This window comes from Xenopus laevis, chromosome 1L, assembly GCF_017654675.1.
Source record: "Xenopus laevis strain J_2021 chromosome 1L, Xenopus_laevis_v10.1, whole genome shotgun sequence".
Taxonomy (NCBI): Eukaryota; Metazoa; Chordata; class Amphibia; order Anura; family Pipidae; genus Xenopus; species Xenopus laevis.
In genome coordinates, this window is record NC_054371.1 from 163,311,007 (window position 1) to 163,334,259 (window position 23,253).

The 23,253-nt window shown below is 40.1% G+C and overlaps 1 protein-coding gene across 1 annotated transcript in view; it reads right to left on the reverse strand.

The window, feature by feature from the left end:
• Positions 1-23,253, reverse strand: part of prodh.L (proline dehydrogenase (oxidase) 1 L homeolog) — a 61,203-nt gene that overhangs the window by 18,035 nt on the left and 19,915 nt on the right. The window contains 4 exon segments of the mRNA NM_001096016.1: positions 578-659; positions 4,694-4,773; positions 9,829-9,945; positions 22,627-22,691. Coding sequence (NP_001089485.1) covers positions 578-659; positions 4,694-4,773; positions 9,829-9,945; positions 22,627-22,691 — 344 coding nt within the window.

The window sequence follows — 23,253 nt, forward strand, 5'->3', positions numbered from 1 at the left end:
GTTCAAGGGACCTCTGCCATTGACTTCTACATGACCTCGACAGGTTTTAGCTGGAGTATTTTTGGATTTGAGCTTTTAGCAGCTTCAGTGAAAAATTTTAGTGAAACTACTCTCCAAAAACGTTTTACAAATTTTTGAGAAACCAAAACTCAACAATTAATAAATAACCCCATTAATCAGGGTCGGACGGCCCAGATCTGCTCCCCCGATAAATAACTGCTGCTGTCTGCGTAAGTGCATCATTTGCCTTAATATATTTGCAATGAAAATAGAATGAAAATCATGTGACCAGTTTGATTTGCTTCTCCAAAGTGTTTCTTTTTAAATCACCATTAGGGATGCACCAAGACCGTACATTTTCTATTCGTCCAAATGTAAAAAAAAAATGTAGTGAACTACCGGACCGAACTCAAACCCTTATTTCTAAAATGGCATTTCTAAATAAAATAGTCAATATATGTATCCAGACCTCTAAAGGGGAGAAAACCCATCATAAATGTTTAAATGTTAACCTCGGTGCAGTCCCCTCTGTCTGCTAGCCAACTTGTATAACCCTCAGTACAATTCAGTTAAATACCTGTAAATTTGGAACAAGCAGGAGTCTTGAAATCTTGGTTCTGCTGTCAATCAGACTGTTCCAGTCCAGCAAGTCCACTGTCCTAAATGGGAAATGGATATATTTTTAGGTCAGTTCTGTAGACATATATTATTGTACACTATTGAATGAACAGTTGTATCCCCATTACAGTGCCTTAGTATAGATGTTGCCCTCCAAGATTTTTTTCCAAGTTTTTTTGCACATAACCTGCCTAAAGACTAGTCTTCATGTGACATTATTAACTATACTTGTAGTTTGGTCCCTACATTTTTAGAGATTCACTACTAAAGTAGTTATAAAAATTGTCCTAGAGGAAACTTTGGCTGAATTAGGATGCATCCCACAAACAGTAGATGTGTCCGGATTTTTTTGTTTGGATAAATAAAACATTGTAATCATTCTTACGTGAGGACATAGGGAGCTATTGGGGCATCTTTGGAGACACAGATCATTACTGCTGAAGGGCTGTGGTTGCCTTGGGCTGGTACAGAAACCCGAAACATAATGTTCAACACTTCTAGCCTATTTCTTTAGTCAGGCTTTAGTTATCCTTTACGTCTGCTTAAAATCATTTAAATATTAAGTGGGCTATTTATGAAAGGTTGAGTTTTTCCCGAAAAATTTGAGTTTTCGAGGGTAGTTTCAGTAAAAGCTTGAATTTTTCGACTAAAAAAAAACCCTCACATTTTTCGCGATTTATTTTGCCCCGAAGCTGCAGAAAGCTCAAATCTAAAAAAAAATACTGCTTAAACCTGCCAAGGTCATGAAAAAGTCAAAGGTCCCTTGAACTATTTGAAGATAAGTTGTTTTTAGCCTCAATCAGTTCGAGCTATTCAAGTTTTGTTTCGCTGATAACACGATTCAAGTATTTGTGTTTTCCCCACGATTGCATTCTTTCGAGTTTTTTCATAAATAAGCAAACATTTGAGTTTATTAGAGGTAGAAAACCCCTTGCAAACCTCACAAACTCGACCTTTGATAAGTAACCCCCCTAAATACACCTAATAGGATTGTTTTGCCACCAATATGGAGCTTAGCTAGAATCAAGTACAAGGTACTGTTTTATTGCAGAGGAAAATAAAAAAAAATTAAAATTTGAATTAATGGACTCTGTGGGAGATGGCCTGCCTATAATTTGGAGCATATAGTTATAGTCAAAACACACTTATTAACAATATTAATGCTTTTAGCCTCCCCTACAAAAATTCCCTGTCAAACTGGCAAATCCATGATAAAAAGTAATCACCTGAGATAGCTTGCCCATCACGCAAGTTCTTAAGATTCAACAAAAATGAATGATGTACAATTTCACTTGGGCATATATGACCAGCTTAACAGTAGCGTCACTAGAGGGGGGCGGGCCCTGGTACATGACGCGCAGCCGGACCCCGCCCCCCACCGTACGGCCTCATTTTCAGCAGCGCGCGAGCTGCCTGGGGGGCCCTGAGGGGGTGCGGGCAATGGCCCGTTCACACCCCCTGCTCTCCCGGTAGTTCTGCCACTGCAACTTAACTCAAGAAGCAATATCATAGAAGTCAGCTCTCCTCCGGCCAAGATACCATGTTTATCATCTAGCTTCTGCCACATTCTGTCAAGAGTCGGAATAGCAGCAGACAGATATTGCTCTAAGTAGCAATTCCATTTACAAATTACTTTTGGTTTTACAATGCCTCCAATAAGGGTTTAATTGTATCTTAGTTGGGAATGGGATTAAGCACAAGGCACTGTTTTATTATTACAGAGAAAAGGGAAATAATGTTTAAAAATGACCATGGGAGATGGCCTTCCCATAATACAGAGCTTTCTGGATAACTGGATCCCATACCTGTATTGAATTTGATACATCTTAGCATATTGAGAATGTTCTCATTTCCTCCCAAAGGCCTTATTTTAATATTGATATTTAAGAATACTAGCAAAGGTTTCAGAGCACTGTAATAAAGCATCCCTCGCTAACCCTGTAGACGCTGCAGATGCAGTCAGTCCTGGCTATTATATATTGCTGCATACAAAGTAACACACACATTAATGATTGTTCTATTGGGGAGAATTCTGCTAACCTTCATCCTCGCCGGAACAGGTGATATTTCTATGTAATACTACATTAAACATGACAGCTTTACCACAGAAATACTGCAAGAAAATGATATCAGTGCAGTATTTTCTCCTTAATTGCACCCGTTCGTGCATAGCATGACAGACATTTATGCGAATATAATAGAAAAAAATATAGATAACATTACAGGGTGGTGATACATTAGAGTTGATATTTGGGTCACGGGCATTCATTTTAGTAATCATGGCACTAAAAACTATAAAAATAAAAATATCTAAAATGTCTAAATACATGCATTAATAAATGACCTTTTTGAACTTAACAATAACATTTCTTCTAAAGGGTCTGCCATATATTAAAGAACAGCTGACACTGGAAATAGTGGAGGTTCAAGATGCGACATGCACAAACTACAGCAAGGTGCTGGTAATTAGATATAACTTGACCTTGGAAAAAAGTGGAATACAGAATGGAACAAAACTTAGCATACTTTTGACCTATTGACATTTGTGTCGCATCCAAACAAAAACTGCTCATACACACACACACAGCTATTTACTGAATAACCTCTTTAAATTACAGTAAATCTTTATAATCCACATACTGGACTAAGAAAGAATAGACAGATATTTAAAAAATAACCGACTGCATGTTAAAATCAGCTATATAAATAAAGATATAAATATATATCCTTAGAACTCTCTAATATCCAAAATCTCATTGTTGTGCTTACTTGCACAATAGAGATTGAGCTTCAATGGGGTGGCATGAAGGAGAATGAATAAGAAGGGTATATTCATATGGACATCACAATTGCGAGGGTATTGGCAACTATCCATAGAGGGGCCATCTCCACCAATATACTAAATATCATGTGCCTCATATACTACATATCATGTGCCACAAACTAAATATCATGTCCTCTACATATAAACCTGTCTCCTACCATTCATCTCAGATTAAAGGCTGATCTATCTGTTTCTACATTCCTTGTACAGTAATAAAACTGACCAAATCACCCCTTTATCCATAACAATTAAATAACCAATTCATCCAAATGCAGTTGCATGAAAGTAGGTGATGCTGGGATGCAAATAAACAACCATAGGCTTACACAAGGCATTTTTCTGCATGGTTTAAGTGACCAGTCCTATGAAAATGTAGATTTCTGAACAATCAGTTTAAAAAAAAAATATTATTAGGTTCAATGAGAACTGCCCATCAACAAGGAACCTGTGGAGTTTGTGTCAGAGATGATTAGTAATTAATTAGCCCAGCAGCTTGTTGCTTTTATTTTAAGTTTGCTCTGTAGAGATGATGAGAAAGCCGCTGAAGTTCAGAGAACCGTCTTATTTGATGTAATTCGCTGTACAGATTAGTAAAGATTCACAATAATCAATATAGGTACAGACCTCTGCTCTACCTCTGGATTGATACAGTAAGTCCTATGCTTAAGATACATGATCTCGTCTATTTCTTTGGCTTTCTTTCATTACCTAGTTAAGATCATGGACTTCGAAAATCTTAAGCTTATAGACCGTAAGATTTTTGAAGCCCATGATCTTAACTAGGCAAATAAACCTGTCCATGCCATCCAATACAATTTCCCTTTAAGCTAAATCTTTCTTTACATTGAAAATTTCATCATCAAGCTCCAACCTACCTCTCCAAATAAGTCCACACAGCGTCTTAAGGAGGCCATATACGGGCAGATAAAGCTGCCGATATCGGTCCTTTTCGGCAATTTATCAGATTCATTTTTCCACCGACCGACGCGCCGGAGCCCATTGCTCCCCGTTGTAATCCAATTGTTCGACCCTAGGGCCGGATTCGGATTACCCCGATATAGCCCTGGCGTTGGTGGGCATATCGGTGAAAGATCCGCTCGTTTGGCGATGTCGCCCGACGAGCGGATCTCTTCATGAATGGCCAGCTTAAATCAGTTCATTCTTAATCAGTTCCCAGTTATGTAAAGGAGAATCTAATAAGCTATGCCATTTTACAGGACAGCACAGTACAAAAACATTTATAGAACATACCCAGACAGCCCAAGGTTTTCTCCACTGAACCAGTTATGACTTTCATCTTTTGTTGCAATTCCTAATTTTGCTAGGCTCTCCTACGAAGAAAAAAATATATATAATTATATATTGCTTTAGATCAACGTGCTTTCATGCAGTACAATACATATACAATTGTTTATTTTCTAGATATACTTTTTATACATATACATAATTTATTAAATACAGAAAAGTGTAATAAATTACCTTTAAAATGTTCCATGTTATGAACAGTTTTAATTATTTAAACTTTGAAATACAACTTTTTCAGTGTGCACACATTTCATAACATTCAAAAAAATTCACATATTTTATCCATTCTTTAAAGGGTCTGTCCACTTTTAAATAAACATTATTGTGACATAAAGAGTGATATTCTGAGCCAATTTGCAATTGGTTTTCATTTTCTATTAATTGTGGTTTTTGAGTTAATTAGCTTTTTATTCAGAAGCTCTTCAGTTTGCAATTTCAAATTCCCTTGGAGTACTGCACTGGTCAGCAGCCTAGTTTGACACAAATATTTGTATCAAGGAATCTAATCTGGAAAGGGAAAATGGGCATTTTCAGTTAAGATATGGTGCTGAAACATATCCATGTATATTTTAGAACATTACTTGTCCTTTTATGCAACAGGTGGAATGGGTTGGTTAGTGATCAAATAATCACTCACCAACCCATTTTAACTCCCCTTTAAGCTGGGCCATCGTAAGGTAGTGGAGGAAACGTTTAGAAAGCAGAACTCCACACTAATATTACTACAGGTATGGGACCCGGTATCCAGAATGATCGGGACTTGGGGCTTTCCAGATAACTGATCTTTCCGTAATTTGGATCTTCATACCTTAAGTCTACTAGAAAATCATTAAATAAACACAATAGGCTGGTTTTGCTTTCAATAAGGATTAATTATATCTTAGCTTGAATCAAGGACAAGGTTTTGTTTTATTATTACAAAGAAAAAAAAAGAAAAATTTTTTTGGAGTTTATGGGAGACGGGCATTCCGTAATTTGGAGCTTTTCGATTTCCATACCTGTACTACATGGAGTGCCAAGAATCATATGTTCACTCCCTTTATATAAGCTATAGACAGTAACTGATAAGCCAAGTCAATTAGGGAAACCTCCCTACCACAGGGCTTGTTATAGAACCAGGATCTGAGAAACTGGAGAATGAACCCTTCATTTCTCCTACATTTATTTACAGCAATTTCCATTGACAGTTTAAAGGAGAACTAAACCCCCTGCAAGTTAAGTCCCCACTGCCCCCTCCTCTGTTGGCCCCCCTCCCTGCCTCCCCCCTTCACAGTCTTACCCCAGAATTTTGTCCCCTCTTGAAATCGTGACTGCACATTCTTAACAGTTAACACAACCTTAAAGGAGAACTAAACCCCCTGCGATATTAAGTCGCTACTGGCCCCCCTCTGTTGGCTTCCTCCCTGCCTCCCCCTGCAGTCTTACCCCAGAATTCTGTCCCGTCTTGAAATAGTAACGGCACATGCAGAGTGAGTGCAGCGGAGCTCACGGACGCCATCTTCTTCACTTCAGTAATCTTTGTGAATGATACATGCGCAGCTGGAGTAATCTTTTGGTATGCAATAACTGTGCATGCGCCGAAAGAGATGGAAATTACAGAAGAGCTGGAAGAAAACCAGAAGCACCGGAAGATGGCGCCTGTGAGCTCCGCTGCACTAACTCTGCATGTGTGGTCACTATTTCAAGAGGGGATAGAATTCTGGGGTAGGACTGTGCATGGGGGAGGCAGGTAAGGGGCAAACGGAGGGGGGCCAGTGGGGACTTAACATTGCAGGGGGTTTAGTTCTCCTTTAAGGTTGTGTTAACTGTTAAGAATGAAGAAACCACAAAAGCTGCCATTGATGTGTCCCAGTTTAATCCATTGCTTCTGCATTAAATGGGGGATCAGCTTTGGTCTTTTATGTTCATATCTGTTAAGCATATAATGTTACAAAGGACACGAAATAGGAATAAAAATATCAGATTAGTTATTTTTTGCCCACTGCTCATGCAATCAGATAGCATTCTACCCTTTTAACGTCATGTGCGATGTGGCTACGCCGAGTTAACAGACACAAGACTGAGCAAAACTTAGTTTTATTTTAGAGCTTCTCCAACATGAGCATGTACAAATTAATCACATTACTTCCTGTTACATCACTAGCTAGTATATTGTAATATACTACAATAGCACCATATATAACCCAACACAAACTTTAACCTGGTATTCTTTTCAATCATAACCATGTTAGAAACCAACTCTTGAGTTGAAAACGGTTCTGAAAAACAGTTCTGAAGAATAAGCAAGCATAGGAAATGTTGGCGAATGAGCTACCCGGTGAGAAATGCATACATTTGGCAAATCTTGAAGTATTGTAGTGGAACTATTATGCATGTATAAGTGATCTTTAACATTATGTTATGTTTAACTCTTGACTCTGTAATGCCATAACATATTGTTTGAAATACAAACAGGTTATTTATTAGGTATTTCTTTTAACATGTAACTTGTGGGCTTGTTAATACTCCAGGCTGGTCTATAAGTAGAGTTAGCAGTGCTATATAAACATTAGAACATAAATAATAAGTATTGTCTATTTTCACCTCTCTTCTTTGGCTCATGTAATCTTGTTTCAACCCTTATTTGCAGACATTTTAGAGCTTTAAAATTTATTACTGTACCCAAATTCCTTGGAAACATTCAGTCACCATTAAAACAGCCATCTTTCCCATTCCTACCGGACTAAGATGGCTTAGATTTCAGCATAACTTTTGAAAATGTTTACTCAGTACATACTGCGGCAGTTGGTTTATTCTTATTATAATTACCTCATAAACAAAATGCCAAGCAATACCAACTATCCACAGGACAACACAGATCCAGCTCATTGAATTGTCTCCAAGTTGACAAACACAACATCTGGCTAATCTAAATGGGCAAGTTTAGACACAAAAGTTAAAGATTACGGCTCTCGCTGTAATGACGATAGGTATGCTATTCATTCACCAGGCAGCTTCCTGGGCCTGTGATGAGGCCATTATAGGCAATATCATGGTACAATAGAAACACTGTTTGTGTTATATAAATATACACTCATCTCTTTATTGTTCCTAAAAAGAGTTTATCATATTGTCAATAACTGCATAATAAAATCATTGTTTTGCAATTCAGCTTTTTTTTTTTTTTAATCACCACCTTTCATTATTGATGGATTGTCTTAACTTCTTAAATCCCTGTCTAGATAGTAAACTCAATAAAAATGATATGCAGGTGGTCGCTGGCACCTAAACAGGCAAGGCAAAAGAAAATATAGCATTCATGTTATTGCCTCCCTACTGCCTTACACATTTACTGCCCTAGGAGACAATATAGTACTTTTTCCCAGTTCACTTCTTTCTTCAACATTCTATCATGCTGGCATTGCATTAGGGAATGAATAGGCTGGAACCTGATCTATCTGCAGATACTTTAAAAAGAAAGGTGAACAAATTATCCAATTGGAATTTGTAGCAATTCTGGGGAGTGGTAGTAAACGTCACAGTTCTGCAATTTAACTCCGACAATTTAGTGATTATATTGTAATCACAGGAGCTTATGTTTAATTCATATAATCTTTTTTTTTTTTTTTTTCAAATTTGCTTACAAAACGTAAGCATTTTATACTTTCCTAGAACTAAAATATACAGGCTTGGGGGACCTGTTATCCAGAATGCTCTGGACCTGGTGCTTTCTGGATAAGGGATCTTTCTGTAATTTGGATGTCCATACTTTAAGTCTACTAAAAAATAATTTAAACATGAATTAATCCCAATAGGATTGTTTTACCTCCAATAAGGATTAATTATAGTTTAGTTGTGATCAAGTACAAAGTACTATTTTATTATTACAGAGAAAAAAAAAATTACTTATTTATTAAAATGGAGTCTATGGCAGATGGCCTCTCCATAATTCAGAGCTTTCTGCATAACTGGTTTCCACATAACAGATCCCATACCTCTATTTCTTTTTAAAAACAAGCATAAAATGAAAGATTCTGTCACAAAAAACATGCTTTTTTTCAAACCGCAGTAATAGTGCTGCTCCTGCATAATTCTGTTTTTAAAAAGAGCAAACAGATTTTCTTATATTTAATTTTGAATTTGACATTGGGCTAGATATGTCCATTTCCCAGGTGCCCTCAGTCATGTGACCTGTGTTCTGATAAACTTCAGTCACTCTTTACTGCAAGTTGGAGTTATGTCACCCCTCCCTTTCCCCCCCCCCAGCAGCCTATCAACAGAACAATGAGAGTGTAACAAGGTAACAAATCCATGACACAAGAAACAGCTCTCTGGCAGTATAAGAGTAGTAAAAATCACTGGAAGCACTGAATAGTAATAATCCAAGTCTCACTGTGACTCCTCCAGTTACATTGAGTAGGAGAAACAATAGCTTATCTGAAAGCAGTTCCATCATCAAGTGCTGGCTCTTTTGAAAGCACATGACCAGACACAATGACCTGACATGGCTGCCTACACATCAATATTACACATACATTTTTTTTTACACGTGTTGGTTCAGGAATAAAATTTTATTTAGTAGAGTGAATTATTTGCAGTATAAACATTTTTTATGACTGTATATATTATGCATAATACTTTTCCCAGATTTTACACTATTTTTTTCTGCTCCAGTGAAAAATGTAAAATGGGGGTTCTACTGTATTTAAAAATTGCACTTGAAGAGTTGAATCAGAATATTGTGGCATGTGCAGACAAATCCTGAACCAAATACTAGATTCAGTGCAGCCCTATTGCAAATTTGTTGTGGCTTGCAACCTCTGATGAAGTTCCAAAGTGAGGCATGAAACGCGTCAGGTGACTAGACACAGCATGGTTTTGTTAAAGGTCTCTAGGATTATACCAGTTCATGTATTGATGATCACTTGGTAATAAAGTTTTTTCATTGCTTTTCACCCATGGTTGTAAAAGGCTCCCGTCACTTCGCTTTCTATTGGGACACAGCAGCCTTTGGCTGGAGCGGAGTCCAGTCGACGGGTAGAGGGTAACTATAAGACCACCTACATGTAAGTGCTTCCAATGTACTGCTTGCATCAACTTACCTGCAGTTTCTCCACTTCCAATTCAATTTCAACAGCAGCCAGTCCAGCCTTGCCCTGGTCTGCAGCTAGTTGGTGGAAAAACTGTCGCCATCTCATAAGCACTTCAGAAAACTGCAGCTGAAAAATAAAATAATAAAATGAAAGGATGCAGAGATCTCTGTAGCACATGAAATAGTTCCAATCCATTATTGCTTATGTAGCTTTTGCTTCATACATAGTGTTTGGAAAAACTTGTGCACCCTGTGTTTTAATAGTTTCCCAATTTTAAAGTGGCTATAGTAACAGCAAGAAGAACATCTAAAATATTACGGCAGGCAGAAGATACAAGGCTGAAGTATAGAGCTCATTTAGGCCAAATTATTTTTTAATGGTAATGTTAAATTACTTTGATTGCTTCAGGGTATGTCTGAATCATTAATTCATAACATGACTGAACATTGCAGCCTGAAAATAGAAACAAAGTGTGGGCCTATTATTTTTCATGTGCACAGTTGTTTTCCCATTAACAAGGATATTCCAGACATAAAATAAGGCCGCTGAGCTAAATTATTCAGAATTCACACATCTTGTTAGTTTATGGGCAGATCCAATGAAATTTCATTTAGTGCGAAATCTGCTTTTACCAGCGTCACCAATAAAAATTGCTTGTCCATGCAAAAGGCTTTTCATTTTGTGTAAAAAGGAATTTGCCATATAGTTTGTAGCCTAGAACGCAGTATTTAGTTAGAGCCATCAAAGAATCAAGGAAGGTAAGGCTTAGATGTTATTTTGCTTTACATTATGGAGCCATCTTTATCACTAGTTCATGATGAAGCTTTTTAATGTTACATTTAAGAATGTATCAGCTTTGTCTAGTACACAGTAGGATTTTTGAAAGCCTTCTATTTCTCTTTGTATGTATGCATATTTGTATTTATATAGCCCTACTTTCAGTATAGACGAGGCACTGTACAGCAGAACAAAAAAATAATAGAACAAACAGGGGTAATTACAATAATACAAATAAATACAAAAGTAGTTACAATAAAGATTAAGAGACAAAGGGAAGGAGATTTTTGGACTCTACCTGTCTTACAGGTAAGGAAGCCTGGGACATTAAAAAGTGAATAGTTCTGTCCTAAAAGGTCAACTCCTTTAGAGAAGTCTGGGAACAGGGACTCATGAACAAGAGACCAAATAGAATAAATAGAAGCAACTTCACAGCTAGATCACATTATTATTATGGGTGACTTCAATTATCCAGACATTCATTGAGGTAATGGAGTTGTCAAGTCAGTTGCTAGCAGGTTTGTAAAAATGCTGAATGACAACTTTTTATTCCAGCTCGTTCAAGAACTTACTAGGAATGACTCTCTTTTGGATCTTGTAATAACTAACAATACAACTCATTTCTAGCATTTGTGTGGGTGAGCATTTAGGGACTAGTGATCATAACAAGGTCTCCTTTGAGATAATGTTGCAGAGGCAGCTTTATAAGGGAGGAATTAAAACACTTCATTTTAGATGTGCAAACTTTGCCAGTATAAGGCCATCTCTGAAACATATTAACTGGGAAAGGCTTTTCGCAGGGTTAAACACAGAACAAAAATGGGATGTGTTTAAAAAGCTGCTTAATAAATATACATATCAGTACATTCCCCTTTTAAGCAAGGGGCATTGTTGCAAAACAAAACCATTCAAGCTAGCTGGGACACCCGAAACATTCATAAGGTACAAGGAGGCCAAGAAATCATGCAAAAAAGTTATTAGGCAAGCTAAAATTGAGAAGGAAAACAGTATTGCAGCAAGAAGTAAAAAGAATCCAATAACCCTCAGTTCAGAATCTCTGCTTTTTCTCTGAGCCCCTCGGAGTTATTTTTTGCTTGTCTACACAAATGAGGAACCAGCCAATGGAGGTCTCTTAATCGTTCCAATTCTAGTAATACAACTAATGATGCATGGTTCACACATGAGGAAATTCAAAAGAGACTAGAACATGTAAAGATAAACAAAGATCTAGGACCGGATGGTATTTATCCCAGGTTACTAAACAAGCTCAGCTCTGTGATTGCCAAACTTCTTTTACTTTTATTTTTCAGGATTCATTGAGGTCTGGCATGGTGCAGAGAGACTGGAGAATTGCTAATGTGGTGCCGCAATTCAAAAAGGATCCCGTTCTCAGCCTCATAACTATAGGCCGGTTAGTCTGTCAGTGGTAGAGAAGCTTTTTGCAGGGGTATTAAGGGATAAGATACCGATTCATTGCAAAAAATAATACTAAGAGTTTTAGCCGGCATGGTTTTATGCGTAATAGATCTTGCCAGACTAATTTAATTTCTTTTTATGAGAAGGTGAGCAGAGACCTCGATTCTGGGATGGCAGTGGATGTGAAGCATTCGATACAGTACCACACAGAAGGTTACTGGTTAAATTAAGGAATGCTGGCCTGGAACAGAGTATTTGTAATTGGATAGAGTTACTGGTTAAGATAGATTTCAGAGTTGCGGTAAATGGAACATTTTCTAATTGTAGCAGTGTTGTTAGGGGAGCACCACCTGGGGTCTGTACTTGACCCTTTGCTTTTCAACGTGTTTTTTAATGCCCTGGAGGTGGGCATTGAATGTACTTTTTCTATTTTTGCGGAGGATACTAAATTGTGCAGAATTAGAAGTTCCATGCAGGATGTTACTACTTTGTAGACTAAACTAGACTGTTTGCTTTGACTAAATTGAAAAACGGGGCAGCAAACTGGAAAATTAGGTTCAATGTTGATAAATGCAAAGTTATGCACGTTGACAGAAATAATATAAATGCAAGTTATACACTAAATGGCAGTGTGCTGTTTTTTGTAGATAAGTTGTCTAATTCCAGGCAGTGTCATTCTATGTCTATTAAAGCAAATACTGTATATCTTGCACAAAAAAGGGCATTAACTCAAAACAATTTTTCCTCTTTATAGGAAAGGCCTCATCTGGAGTATACAGTTTTGGGCTCCTGTCCTTAAGAGGGATATAAATGAGCTGGAGAGAGTGCAGAGACGTGCAACTAAATTGGTTAGAGGGATGGAAGATTTAAATTTTTAGTGTGGACTGTCAAGGTTGGGGTTGTTTTCTCTTGGGGAAAAAAAAAAGGTGCTTGCGAGGGGACATGATTACACTTTACAAGTACATTAGAGGACATTATAGACAAATAGCAGGGGACCTTTTTACCCATAAAGAGGATCTCTGCACCAGAGGCCACCCCTTCAGAATAGAAGAAAAGAACTTTCATTTGAAGCAACGTAGGGGGTTCTTCACAGTGAGGACAGTGAGGTTGTGGAATGCACTGCCGGGTGATGTTGTGAATTGGGGTGTATGAAGGGGTTGGTGTAAATGTGTGTATGTATGGATGCTGGGTTTCATTTAGAGGGGTTGAACTTAATGTACTTAATGTCTTTTTAACTATTTAACTATATGACATAAGCCCAACTGAGAAAGGGGTCTAGTGTAACCAATGTTCTGTCAAGATAATTTACAATTTACTTTCTTGGACAAGATAGGGTTAGATATGTTTAGATTTTTTTTCTGCTACACTCAAAATTATGTTTAATCTATGAATCTCAGAGCATGAGAGAGATGATGCCGGGGGGGGGGGGGTTACTGAACAAAGGCATGTTAACAAATAGTGGTGGTAAGGAAACTGCAATATCTCAAGACCAAAGAGTTTGGTTTAGTTGCAGATTTATGCAATTATTACCACCCATCACTTTAAGAATGTTAATTGAGGTTTTTATATGATTTTCTACACTAACATTTCTCAATGTACAATAAAGTTTAATGCTATATCTTTATGCTCTTAAAAGGACCTAACTGCCATAAAACAATTGCTCAGTCAGGCTACAATGTTAATAAATATTAATTTATTTAATGATTCTCTCTCTTCAAAAACCTCTTCTATTCATCTTTCGGTCTCTTATTGCCTGGTCACTAAGATAAATTGGGTCCCAACAACCAAAAAACTGCTTGAATAATAAACTGGAACACTGCTGAACAAAAATCTAAATAATTTAAAAACCTAAGAATATCTTAGTCTTATAAAACACAGATCAAGGACCAGGACCATCACACACACACAAGAACCCAAGGGCCTTCAGAAAAGAGGCAAGCTACTAGTCACACAACAAGTCACCAAAACAGGGTAACCACACGTTTTAAAAAAAATATAAAACAAAAAAATATTTTAGAATGTAAGAAAGTTTGAGATAAGATGGGCAACTAAATTTTTACAGGCCATATTTACAAGTCAGCAAATTAAACTGAAGATGAAAAATTGGTAGAATGTATGTAAAGTTCTGCTCTGTAAGTTTCATTTTCCACCAAGCTTTGCATGAGAGTTTTTAATCTGCAACTTCATTTACAGTGTTCCCATTTCTAATTTCATTTGTATTCATTGTTATTTTTCAGTACTGTACATGGCTCATACTTTTTCAAAATTGGATATTTCATCCATGTGGTTCTACAGTGTTGTTTAAATGGCAAATAAAATAACTTCTGTGTGTAAGGTTGTATACATATGTTGGGCTACTGCGGTATTTTATATGTACCCTCTGCATGAGCGGTTTAGCTGGTTCATTTCAGGCAATACAGCATTAAACAGAAGTTCCAAATGGTGAGGGTGGACATAAGGCATCCAGTCAGGCACTATAAACCCAGAAGTTAAAAACACACAGCTATATCCATTACATATAGACAAATGTATGTCAATACTCCTAGTTATTAGAATTTTTTATTTTTTTTCAAGGCACAGCCATAATTGCCGCCACAGGATCAATTCATCTTAAATGGTTCTGGACAGTGAAAGAGAGAATTTTGTGTATGCAGATTCCTCTGTCTAGGATGGATTCTGTTCTCAAACTAGCATTGTTCACTAGTAGTCTGGCCTTGAGGCAGAGCCACCTGTTTGCTTGTAAGAGCAGTTCTTTATTTTTCTGTGGCACAATAGTCTATGCTCTCCCACTGGTAACTCCCTATTTACAAGTCTATAAATACTCTGAATTCTTTGTATTGGGTTCTGACTCAGGATCTACAGAGTTTGTCACTTTGGCTTTCACCTAAAGTGGTCTCTGTTAACTAATTTCCTTGACAATCCTATTTCACATCTGGGGAAATCGGTTTCCTGTTTCAGAAGGATGATAATCCCATGCTTAAAGTAAGGTCAATGAAGACTAGAGTGGAAGAAGATGACTTGCCTGCACAGAGCCCTCAACCCTGCTTAACAAAAAATTGGATAAATTGAAACTCTGAATGGAAACTTATATTGTAATAATGCAGATGTCTTCTTTACATCTGAACTTCTGCACATCTATAATACTGTATAGTATCTTATAACAACAGCATCCCTTGTCCATCACCGCTTATTTTGAGAAGATTGTTGTTCTAATTCACCTGCTGTGAAGCTTCTGACTGCAGATGCATACTATCCCTTTTTTCTAGACCAAATTTATTTTAATCATCCCTTCGGCCTGGATGGTTGTAATTTCTAATTTTAGTGAATGACTGCAATATAATACAAGAGGTAGGTATCAGACCGCTACATTGCAGCAGTCTCATAAAGAAGCAAGAATGTTGCACAACTGGATATATACAATATATATTGGCAACATTATATGGATACATAATTTATACTTAGACATTAATGGGGAAAGTTTGCTAAAATACAAATCCACACAGATTATGGTGGAAGAAACTATTTTGTTTTTGTTTTTAAGTACAAATGGCTTTAATACACTATGAGAAGACCATGGCATATCTGCCATGTTAACACTCTTCTCAGGTAGCACCCCAACTTTTTTGGAGGGGCTGCACTTTCTTGCACTAGGATCAAAGTTTATATTCTTTGTTTCTCTGGCATGTCAGTCAGTTTGGGTTGTATATTTTGGATATCTTTTATTGCAAAGTTAAAAGCCTACCATTTGGCTGCTGCCATATGGTTGGGTAGTTGTGAGTTCATCGGGTTGACTTTACCTTTCCTAGCATAAGGACCACAATGTGAATAAAGTTCTACAGAAGTCTCTCCAGCTTTATTTATGAATGTACAGTTTATCTGACATTTACTTGGGTTTCTGGAGAATTTACAAAGAATGAATCAGTAAAGTAACTGGTGAGTAGGTTTAGTTTCTGGATTGGGTAGGGGTAAACAATCTGATATAAATTGTTGGCACTGAGAAGGCTATAATTAAGTGAATGTACATACGCCACTGTAGACAAAGAATTGTTTATGAAAAGTATCAGCAGGGTTGAGGCACTGTAACAAGGTTTATTTTTATAGATCGAGACCTTTCTTTTGTGCATCAGATCCACCTGGGGTGACGTGGCATTGACTTATTAACCAAAGACAGCCGTTTAGAAATCAGTTTTAAATGTTGATCCTTGCTGCAACAGATTTAAATTTATTTCTGCTTTGATAAAGAAGACAATGACAGTTTTGGATTAAACATATGCAATATGTATATTCAAATTATGTACCTGCTAGAAAATGAAGTGGAGAAGAGTATATGATTTAAAAAGCAGATTGGATTGAAATAAGCAAAGTATATTTTAAATATGTTGGTTAATTAAATGTTGTTTGTGGAGCATATGAAAGGAAACTTTGTATAACCCTTTTTTGGCCCAAAATCAAAGATGGTTACATTTGCGATCCTCTATCTTAGACAAGCCCTGGCTGTGGCAATGGGAGGAAGGGATGGTGCAGTTGCATAACGTGTGGTTGCTGTGATTTAAGAAATAAGGGTGGCAGTGGTTCATAACCATTAAAGAAGCCATAACAAAAATGAAGTACTCACTTAGTTCAGCAAATACAGATGAGGTGGGACACTTAGTAACATTAATAAAAATCGGTAGATATGCATGTACATGCACCAGAAAGGAGATCCCAGTTCACCAGTAGAGAGAAACCTGCTAGTGGTCCAGATTCCTTCCCGTGGAAGCCTCTAAGGTATTAAAATGAGTCCCTTTCTAGCAGAGTGTCCCTTTACTTTACTTGAAAAGTCTACAAATCCTTGTTGGAGTAAATGCCCCTCTAGCTAAGCTGCCCTGACTATTCTACAACTTTGAGGTGTATTATAACAGGAGCTTATGTATTACGATCTAATATCTCACTCAATGGTTTCCCAATGCCCAAACCCACTAAAAGGGTTGATTCCTTAGGGCACAGTACTTTAGTGAAACCTTCTGCTCCAGACTCCCCAGCAGCATCCACCTTTGGTAACAGGTGGAGTTTAAAGGAGAAGACTCGTGCTCCCTCCCATTATAGTTGGATAGTAACTTGTCATAACATCCCTGGGCCAATTAATAAAATTTCCCTCCCAAAGGGCATAGATGTAACGGGCCCGAAGGCACAGTAGTAGTAAGGACCAAAGAGGAGACCAGACCAGGTTCGAAGTACAAAAGGTTTATCCGGAAGAATAGTCAGGGCACAGGCAATGTCGGTTCAGGCAGCAATCAAACAGTGTCGAGAAAACAGGCAGGAATTGGTACACGGAGAAATCAGACAATATATAACACACCCAGGAACACAAGAGAATGGAACCTATAATTGGGCAAGGACACAAAGGAAAATGGGGTTTAAATAGTTCAATCTTTGGCGCCGAAACTTGACGCGCTGACGTCATGACGCCGACGCCAGCGTCTTCACGCCGGCGCACATTCTGACGCCGGCGTCCATTCTGACGCCGGCGTCCATTCTGACGCCGGCGTCCAATCCGAGGGCGACTCGTTCTTGACGCAATCAAAGCAAGGTCAGCAGGAACAGCATGGTGGAGCAGAGGGACGTCATCCAGGTCGCCATCTTGGACACCAGGTAAGTCGGATTCCATTACAGTACCCCCCTCCTTAGGGGGGGCCTCAGGACCACCGAGACTAGGAGAAGAGGGAAAAAGTCTGTGGAACTTACGGACCAAGGCAGGAGCATGGACATCCGAATTCTTTACCCAGGAACACTCCTCTGGACCAAAACCCTTCCACTCGATTAGATATTGAAGAGTGCCCCTGGAAAAACGAGAATCCAAAATCCGCTTAACCTCAACTCTTGGTGACCATCGACCAGGACAGGAGCTGGGGAAGAAGAAGAGGAACCGGGCACAGCAGGCTTAAGCAACGAGACATGAAAGACATTTGGAATCCGCATCTCAGGAGGGAGTTGTAACCGGACAGCAACAGGGTTGATGACTTCAATGACAGGAAAAGGACCGATGAATTTGGGACCAAGTTTTGGTGTTGGAACTTTAAGACGAATGTTTCGAGTGGAGAGACAGACTTTGTCTCCAGAAGCATAGTGAGGGGAAGAAACTCTTCTTTTGTCAGCAAACCTTTTCTGCACCAGGGAACTTTTTTCCAGATTAGAAGCCACAGCAAGCCAAATAGCCATCATGTGGGCAGCTTGATCGTTGGCAGCAGGGACATTGGTGAGAAGAAGGTCCTGAGGAAATGCCAAAGGATTCAGCCCGTAGACACAGAAGAAAGGAGACCTTTGGGAAGAAGAGTGCAGGGCGTTGTGGGCGAACTCAGCCCAAGGCAGAAGATCCGACCAATCATCCTGGCACAAGGAGACATGGCAGCGCAGAAACTGTTCCAAAGCCTGATTAACCCTCTCAGCAGCTCCATTGGACTGGGGGTGGTAGGCAGAAGAAAATTGTAGCGAGATATTGAGGGTTTTACACAGGGATCTCCAGAATCTAGAAACGAATTGCGACCCCCGATCAGAGACAATTTCAGCCGGAAAACCATGGAGACGGAAAATATGGTGGATGAAAAGTTTGGAAAGTTCAGGAGCAGAGGGTAACTTGTGGAGGGGAATGAAATGAGCCATCTTGCTGAACCTGTCAATGACCACCCAGATGACAGTGTGTCCAGAGGAAACAGGGAGGTCCACAATGAAGTCCATGGCAAGATGAGTCCAAGGGCGCGATGGAATGGGTAATGGAAGAAGAAGACCTTTGGGAGGAGAATGTCCAGTTTTAGAAACCGCACAAATGGTACAAGAAGAAACAAAGTCTTTGACGTCCTTTCTCATGGAAGGCCACCACACCACACGAGAGAGGAGTTCGGTAGTTTTCTCAACTCCCGGATGACCTGCTTGTTTAGAACAGTGGACCTGAGACAATATGGACTGACGACAATCAGGAGGAACGAAGGCAACCCCCAGAGGAATATTATCCGGAGCGGCAGTCTGGGCGGAAAGAAGTTGTGAGGCCAAGGAAGGAAACAGAGCAGCGATGATCTTAGAAGGGGGCACAATGGGTTCGGGGTCCTCGGAGCAAGGAATCTCGGGAACAAAGCTTCTGGACAGAGCATCAGCCTTCCGATTTCTTGAGCCAGGACGGAAGGTGATGATGAAGTTAAAACGGGAGAAGAATAATGACCATCTGGCTAGTCGAGGATTCAGGCGTTTGAGGGACTGGATAAATTCAAGGTTTTTATGGTCAGTAAAGATGGTCACAGGGATAGAAGATCCTTCCAGCAAATGTCTCCACTCTTCCAGGGCTAATTTGACTGCCAATAACTCCCGGTTCCCAATATCATAATTCTGCTCAGAAGAGGAAAACTTTTTGGAGAAGAATGCACAAGGATGAAGCTTGCCATCCGAAGGGGACCTCTGAGACAAGACCGCACCAGCTCCTACATCAGAGGCGTCAACTTCGAGGAAGAAAGGTAGAAGGAGTTCAGGGTGTCTGAGAATTGGAGCAGAAGAGAAGGCATTTTTCAGGGATTCGAAGGCTTCCAGGGCAAGAGGGGGCCAGTGCTGAGGTTTACCCCCTTTGCGGATAAGAGCAAGAATAGGAGAAATCTTGGACGAAAAACCTTTAATAAATTGTCTGTAATAATTGGCAAACCCGATAAATCTCTGGATAGCCTTGACACTTGTAGGAAGGGGCCAATCAAGAATTGCAGAAACCTTGGCTGGATCCATCTTGAAGCCCTGTTGGGAGATGATGTACCCAAGGAAGGGAATGGATGACACCTCAAAAGAACATTTCTCCAATTTGGCAAAAAGGTTGTTCTTCCTGAGACGAAGAAGAACTTCTTTCACTTGGGAACGATGTTCCTGGAGATTCTTGGAGAAAATAAGAATGTCATCTAGGTAGACGACCACACTTTGCCCCAACAAGTCCCTGAAAATGTCATTAACGAACTCCTGGAAGACCGCAGGGGCATTGCAGAGACCAAACGGCATTACTAGGTACTCGTAATGCCCATCTCGAGTATTAAAGGCGGTCTTCCATTCGTCTCCCTCACGGATTCGGATGAGATTATAGGCACCCCGAAGATCCAGCTTGGTAAAAAGATTGGCGCCCCTTAACTGGTCAAAGAGTTCAGAAATTAAAGGGAGAGGGTAACGGTTTTTAATGGTGATTTTATTTAACCCCCTATAGTCTATGCAAGGTCGCAGACTTCCATCCTTCTTTTCGACGAAGAAAAATCCAGCACCAGCAGGGGAGGAAGAAGGACGGATGAAGCCTCTCTGGAGATTCTCCTGGATATAAGATTTCATGGCTGCAGTCTCAGAAGGAGAAAGAGGATAGGTGCGACCACGGGGAGGCATGGAACCAGGAAGAAGCTCGACCGGGCAGTCGTAGGGTCGATGTGGAGGAAGAATCTCCGCAGAGCCTTTATTGAAGACATCAGCGAATGCTTGATAAGTGGAAGGCAGAGAAGAACTTGAAGAAATTGCAGAAACTTTGACAAGAGGCATAACAGGCAAACAGTTCTGTTGACAGAAAGGACTCCAGCGAGAGACTTGTGAGGAAGACCAATCAATGACTGGGTTATGTGTGCACAGCCATGGAAGTCCCAGTACAATTGGAGTGGAAGGGCAGTCAATAATAAGAAAAGACAGTCTCTCCAAATGCATCGAGCCCACCTTAAGAGAGAGTTCTTGTGTGGACTGGGAGATGATAGCAGAAGACAAGGGACGGTCATCAATGGCAAGGACCTGGAGAGGATTTGCCAAGGACTGAAGAGGAATGGCATGGTTGGAAGCGAAGACCTTGTCCATAAAGTTTCCAGCGGCCCCAGAATCAAGGAAAGCTTGTAAGGAAATCTTTCGAGAGCCCAGTTGGATCTGTACAGGGAGAAGAAAACGATGAGCAGAGGAACGAAGAGTGTGGGTAATTCCACCCACGGAAGTCTCCCCAGACTTGGCACCGGACTTTCTAGGCTTAATGGGGCATTCCAGAGCGAAGTGGGCCTTGCCCCCACAATAAAGACAAAGTCCTGCAGATCTTCTGCAAAGTTTCTCCGGCTCGGACAGATGATCATGTCCAATCTGCACAAATTTGTTGGCAAATTGCGGAGGAGAAACAGGAGAAGAGGAAGTTACCGGAGGAGGAAGAACGGGTCTCTGGAAGCGAGGAGCTAAAGCAAGTTGAGACCTCTGCAATTTCCAGGCCCGCTCACAATCAGCTTGATGTTTCCTCTGCCGGGTGTCGACTTTCACCGCCAAGGAAACCAAATCTTCCCAAGAGGAGGGAATCTCACGGGACACGAGGTCGTTTTTGATCCGTATCGCCAGGCCATTATAGAAGGCAGCATGATAACTGTAGTTGTTCCAGGATGTTTCGGCCAGCAAGGTACGAAACTCTATGGCGTATTCCGGCACAGAGCGAGTTCCTTGCTGTAACTGGAACAACCGAGCAGAAGCCGAGGCAGACCGACCTGGGGCGTCAAAAACTGTGCGGAGATCCCGGCAGAAAACTTTAGCATCATCTATGACTGGATCCTGCTTCTCCCAGAGTGGAGATGCCCATTCCAAAGCTTTCCCTTGCAGTCGGGAGATGATAAAGCCCACCTTGGCACGCTCTGTGACGTACTGGCCAGGAAGCAAAGAGAATTGGATTTCGCATTGGATGATGAATCCGCGACAAGCTTCTGGATCGCCGAAATACAGAGGAGGTGCAGGGATACGAGGCTCAGAGACACGTACCGGAGACACAGGAACCGGAGCAGGTACTTGGGCCGCTGGCAGGAATGCAGACAGCTTCTCCTGGATCGCCATAAGAACTTGGCCGAGATGGGCCTGCTGAGACTCATAGGAGAGCAAGCGTTCAGACAGTCCACGGACAGCTTGACGGACTTCAGGCGAAGTTTGGGTCTCCTCCGCAGGGTCCATGGCCCAATTATACTGTAACGGGCCCGAAGGCACAGTAGTAGTAAGGACCAAAGAGGAGACCAGACCAGGTTCGAAGTACAAAAGGTTTATCCGGAAGAATAGTCAGGGCACAGGCAATGTCGGTTCAGGCAGCAATCAAACAGTGTCGAGAAAACAGGCAGGAATTGGTACACGGAGAAATCAGACAATATATAACACACCCAGGAACACAAGAGAATGGAACCTATAATTGGGCAAGGACACAAAGGAAAATGGGGTTTAAATAGTTCAATCTTTGGCGCCGAAACTTGACGCGCTGACGTCATGACGCCGACGCCAGCGTCTTCACGCTGGCGTCATCACGCCGGCGCACATTCTGACGCCGGCGTCCATTCTGACGCCGGCGTCCAATCCGAGGGCGACTCGTTCTTGACGCAATCAAAGCAAGGTCAGCAGGAACAGCATGGTGGATCAGAGGGACGTCATCCAGGTCGCCATCTTGGACACCAGGTAAGTCGGATTCCATTACAATAGATAATAGAGAGTAGTGGTAGTGGAATTTAACACTCTGCATCTCTACAACTGCAGAAAACTTGCTACAAGTAAATCAAGAATAAGTAACTTCTTTATTATGTTTTATAACATATAAACAGAATGGCTTATTAAAACAATGATTCACAATTATGACATTCTTACCAGAAACTGAGGTCTTCCTAATGCTGTTAGCTTAATAGCAGAAAATCCATCCTCTGAACTTCCACCTATCAGCAAAAACAAAAATAATTATTGCTATGGGATACTGACCCTGAGCAAACTTCGTGCCTTTCATTATACATGGAGGTTAGTGCTCTATCAAGTAATATGTTTGAGGTGTCTTTCTTAAGTTAAGTCCTGCTCTAATATACAGTTATTTATGGCATAGATGTCAATTAATATTCCTGAAAAGGAACAAAAGGAAAATAAAACAGGGGAAATAAGAGTTACACCATCCTCCTCTGCTTCTGAGTTAACAAGCACAGAAAAAGGCATTACCCTGTAGCTTACTGCAGTAAATCTCAGCATGTACCCCACATTGCATGTGCCTCCCCTTCTGGAATGGTGGCCTCATCTCTTATTTATTGAATATTCCTGAGAAGGAGGTTGCATTTTGCCTTCATTGTGTTTCCGTCTTCAGAAGAATGATTCTCCCACTATGGCTTTTAGAAGTACAGTTAGGGGCAGATTTATCACATGTTTTGCAAATTTCTCAGCAAAGAGAAACAGAACAGATTTGCCCATCACTATCTTGGACAAGTTTTTACTCTACACATTTCCCCATTTAAC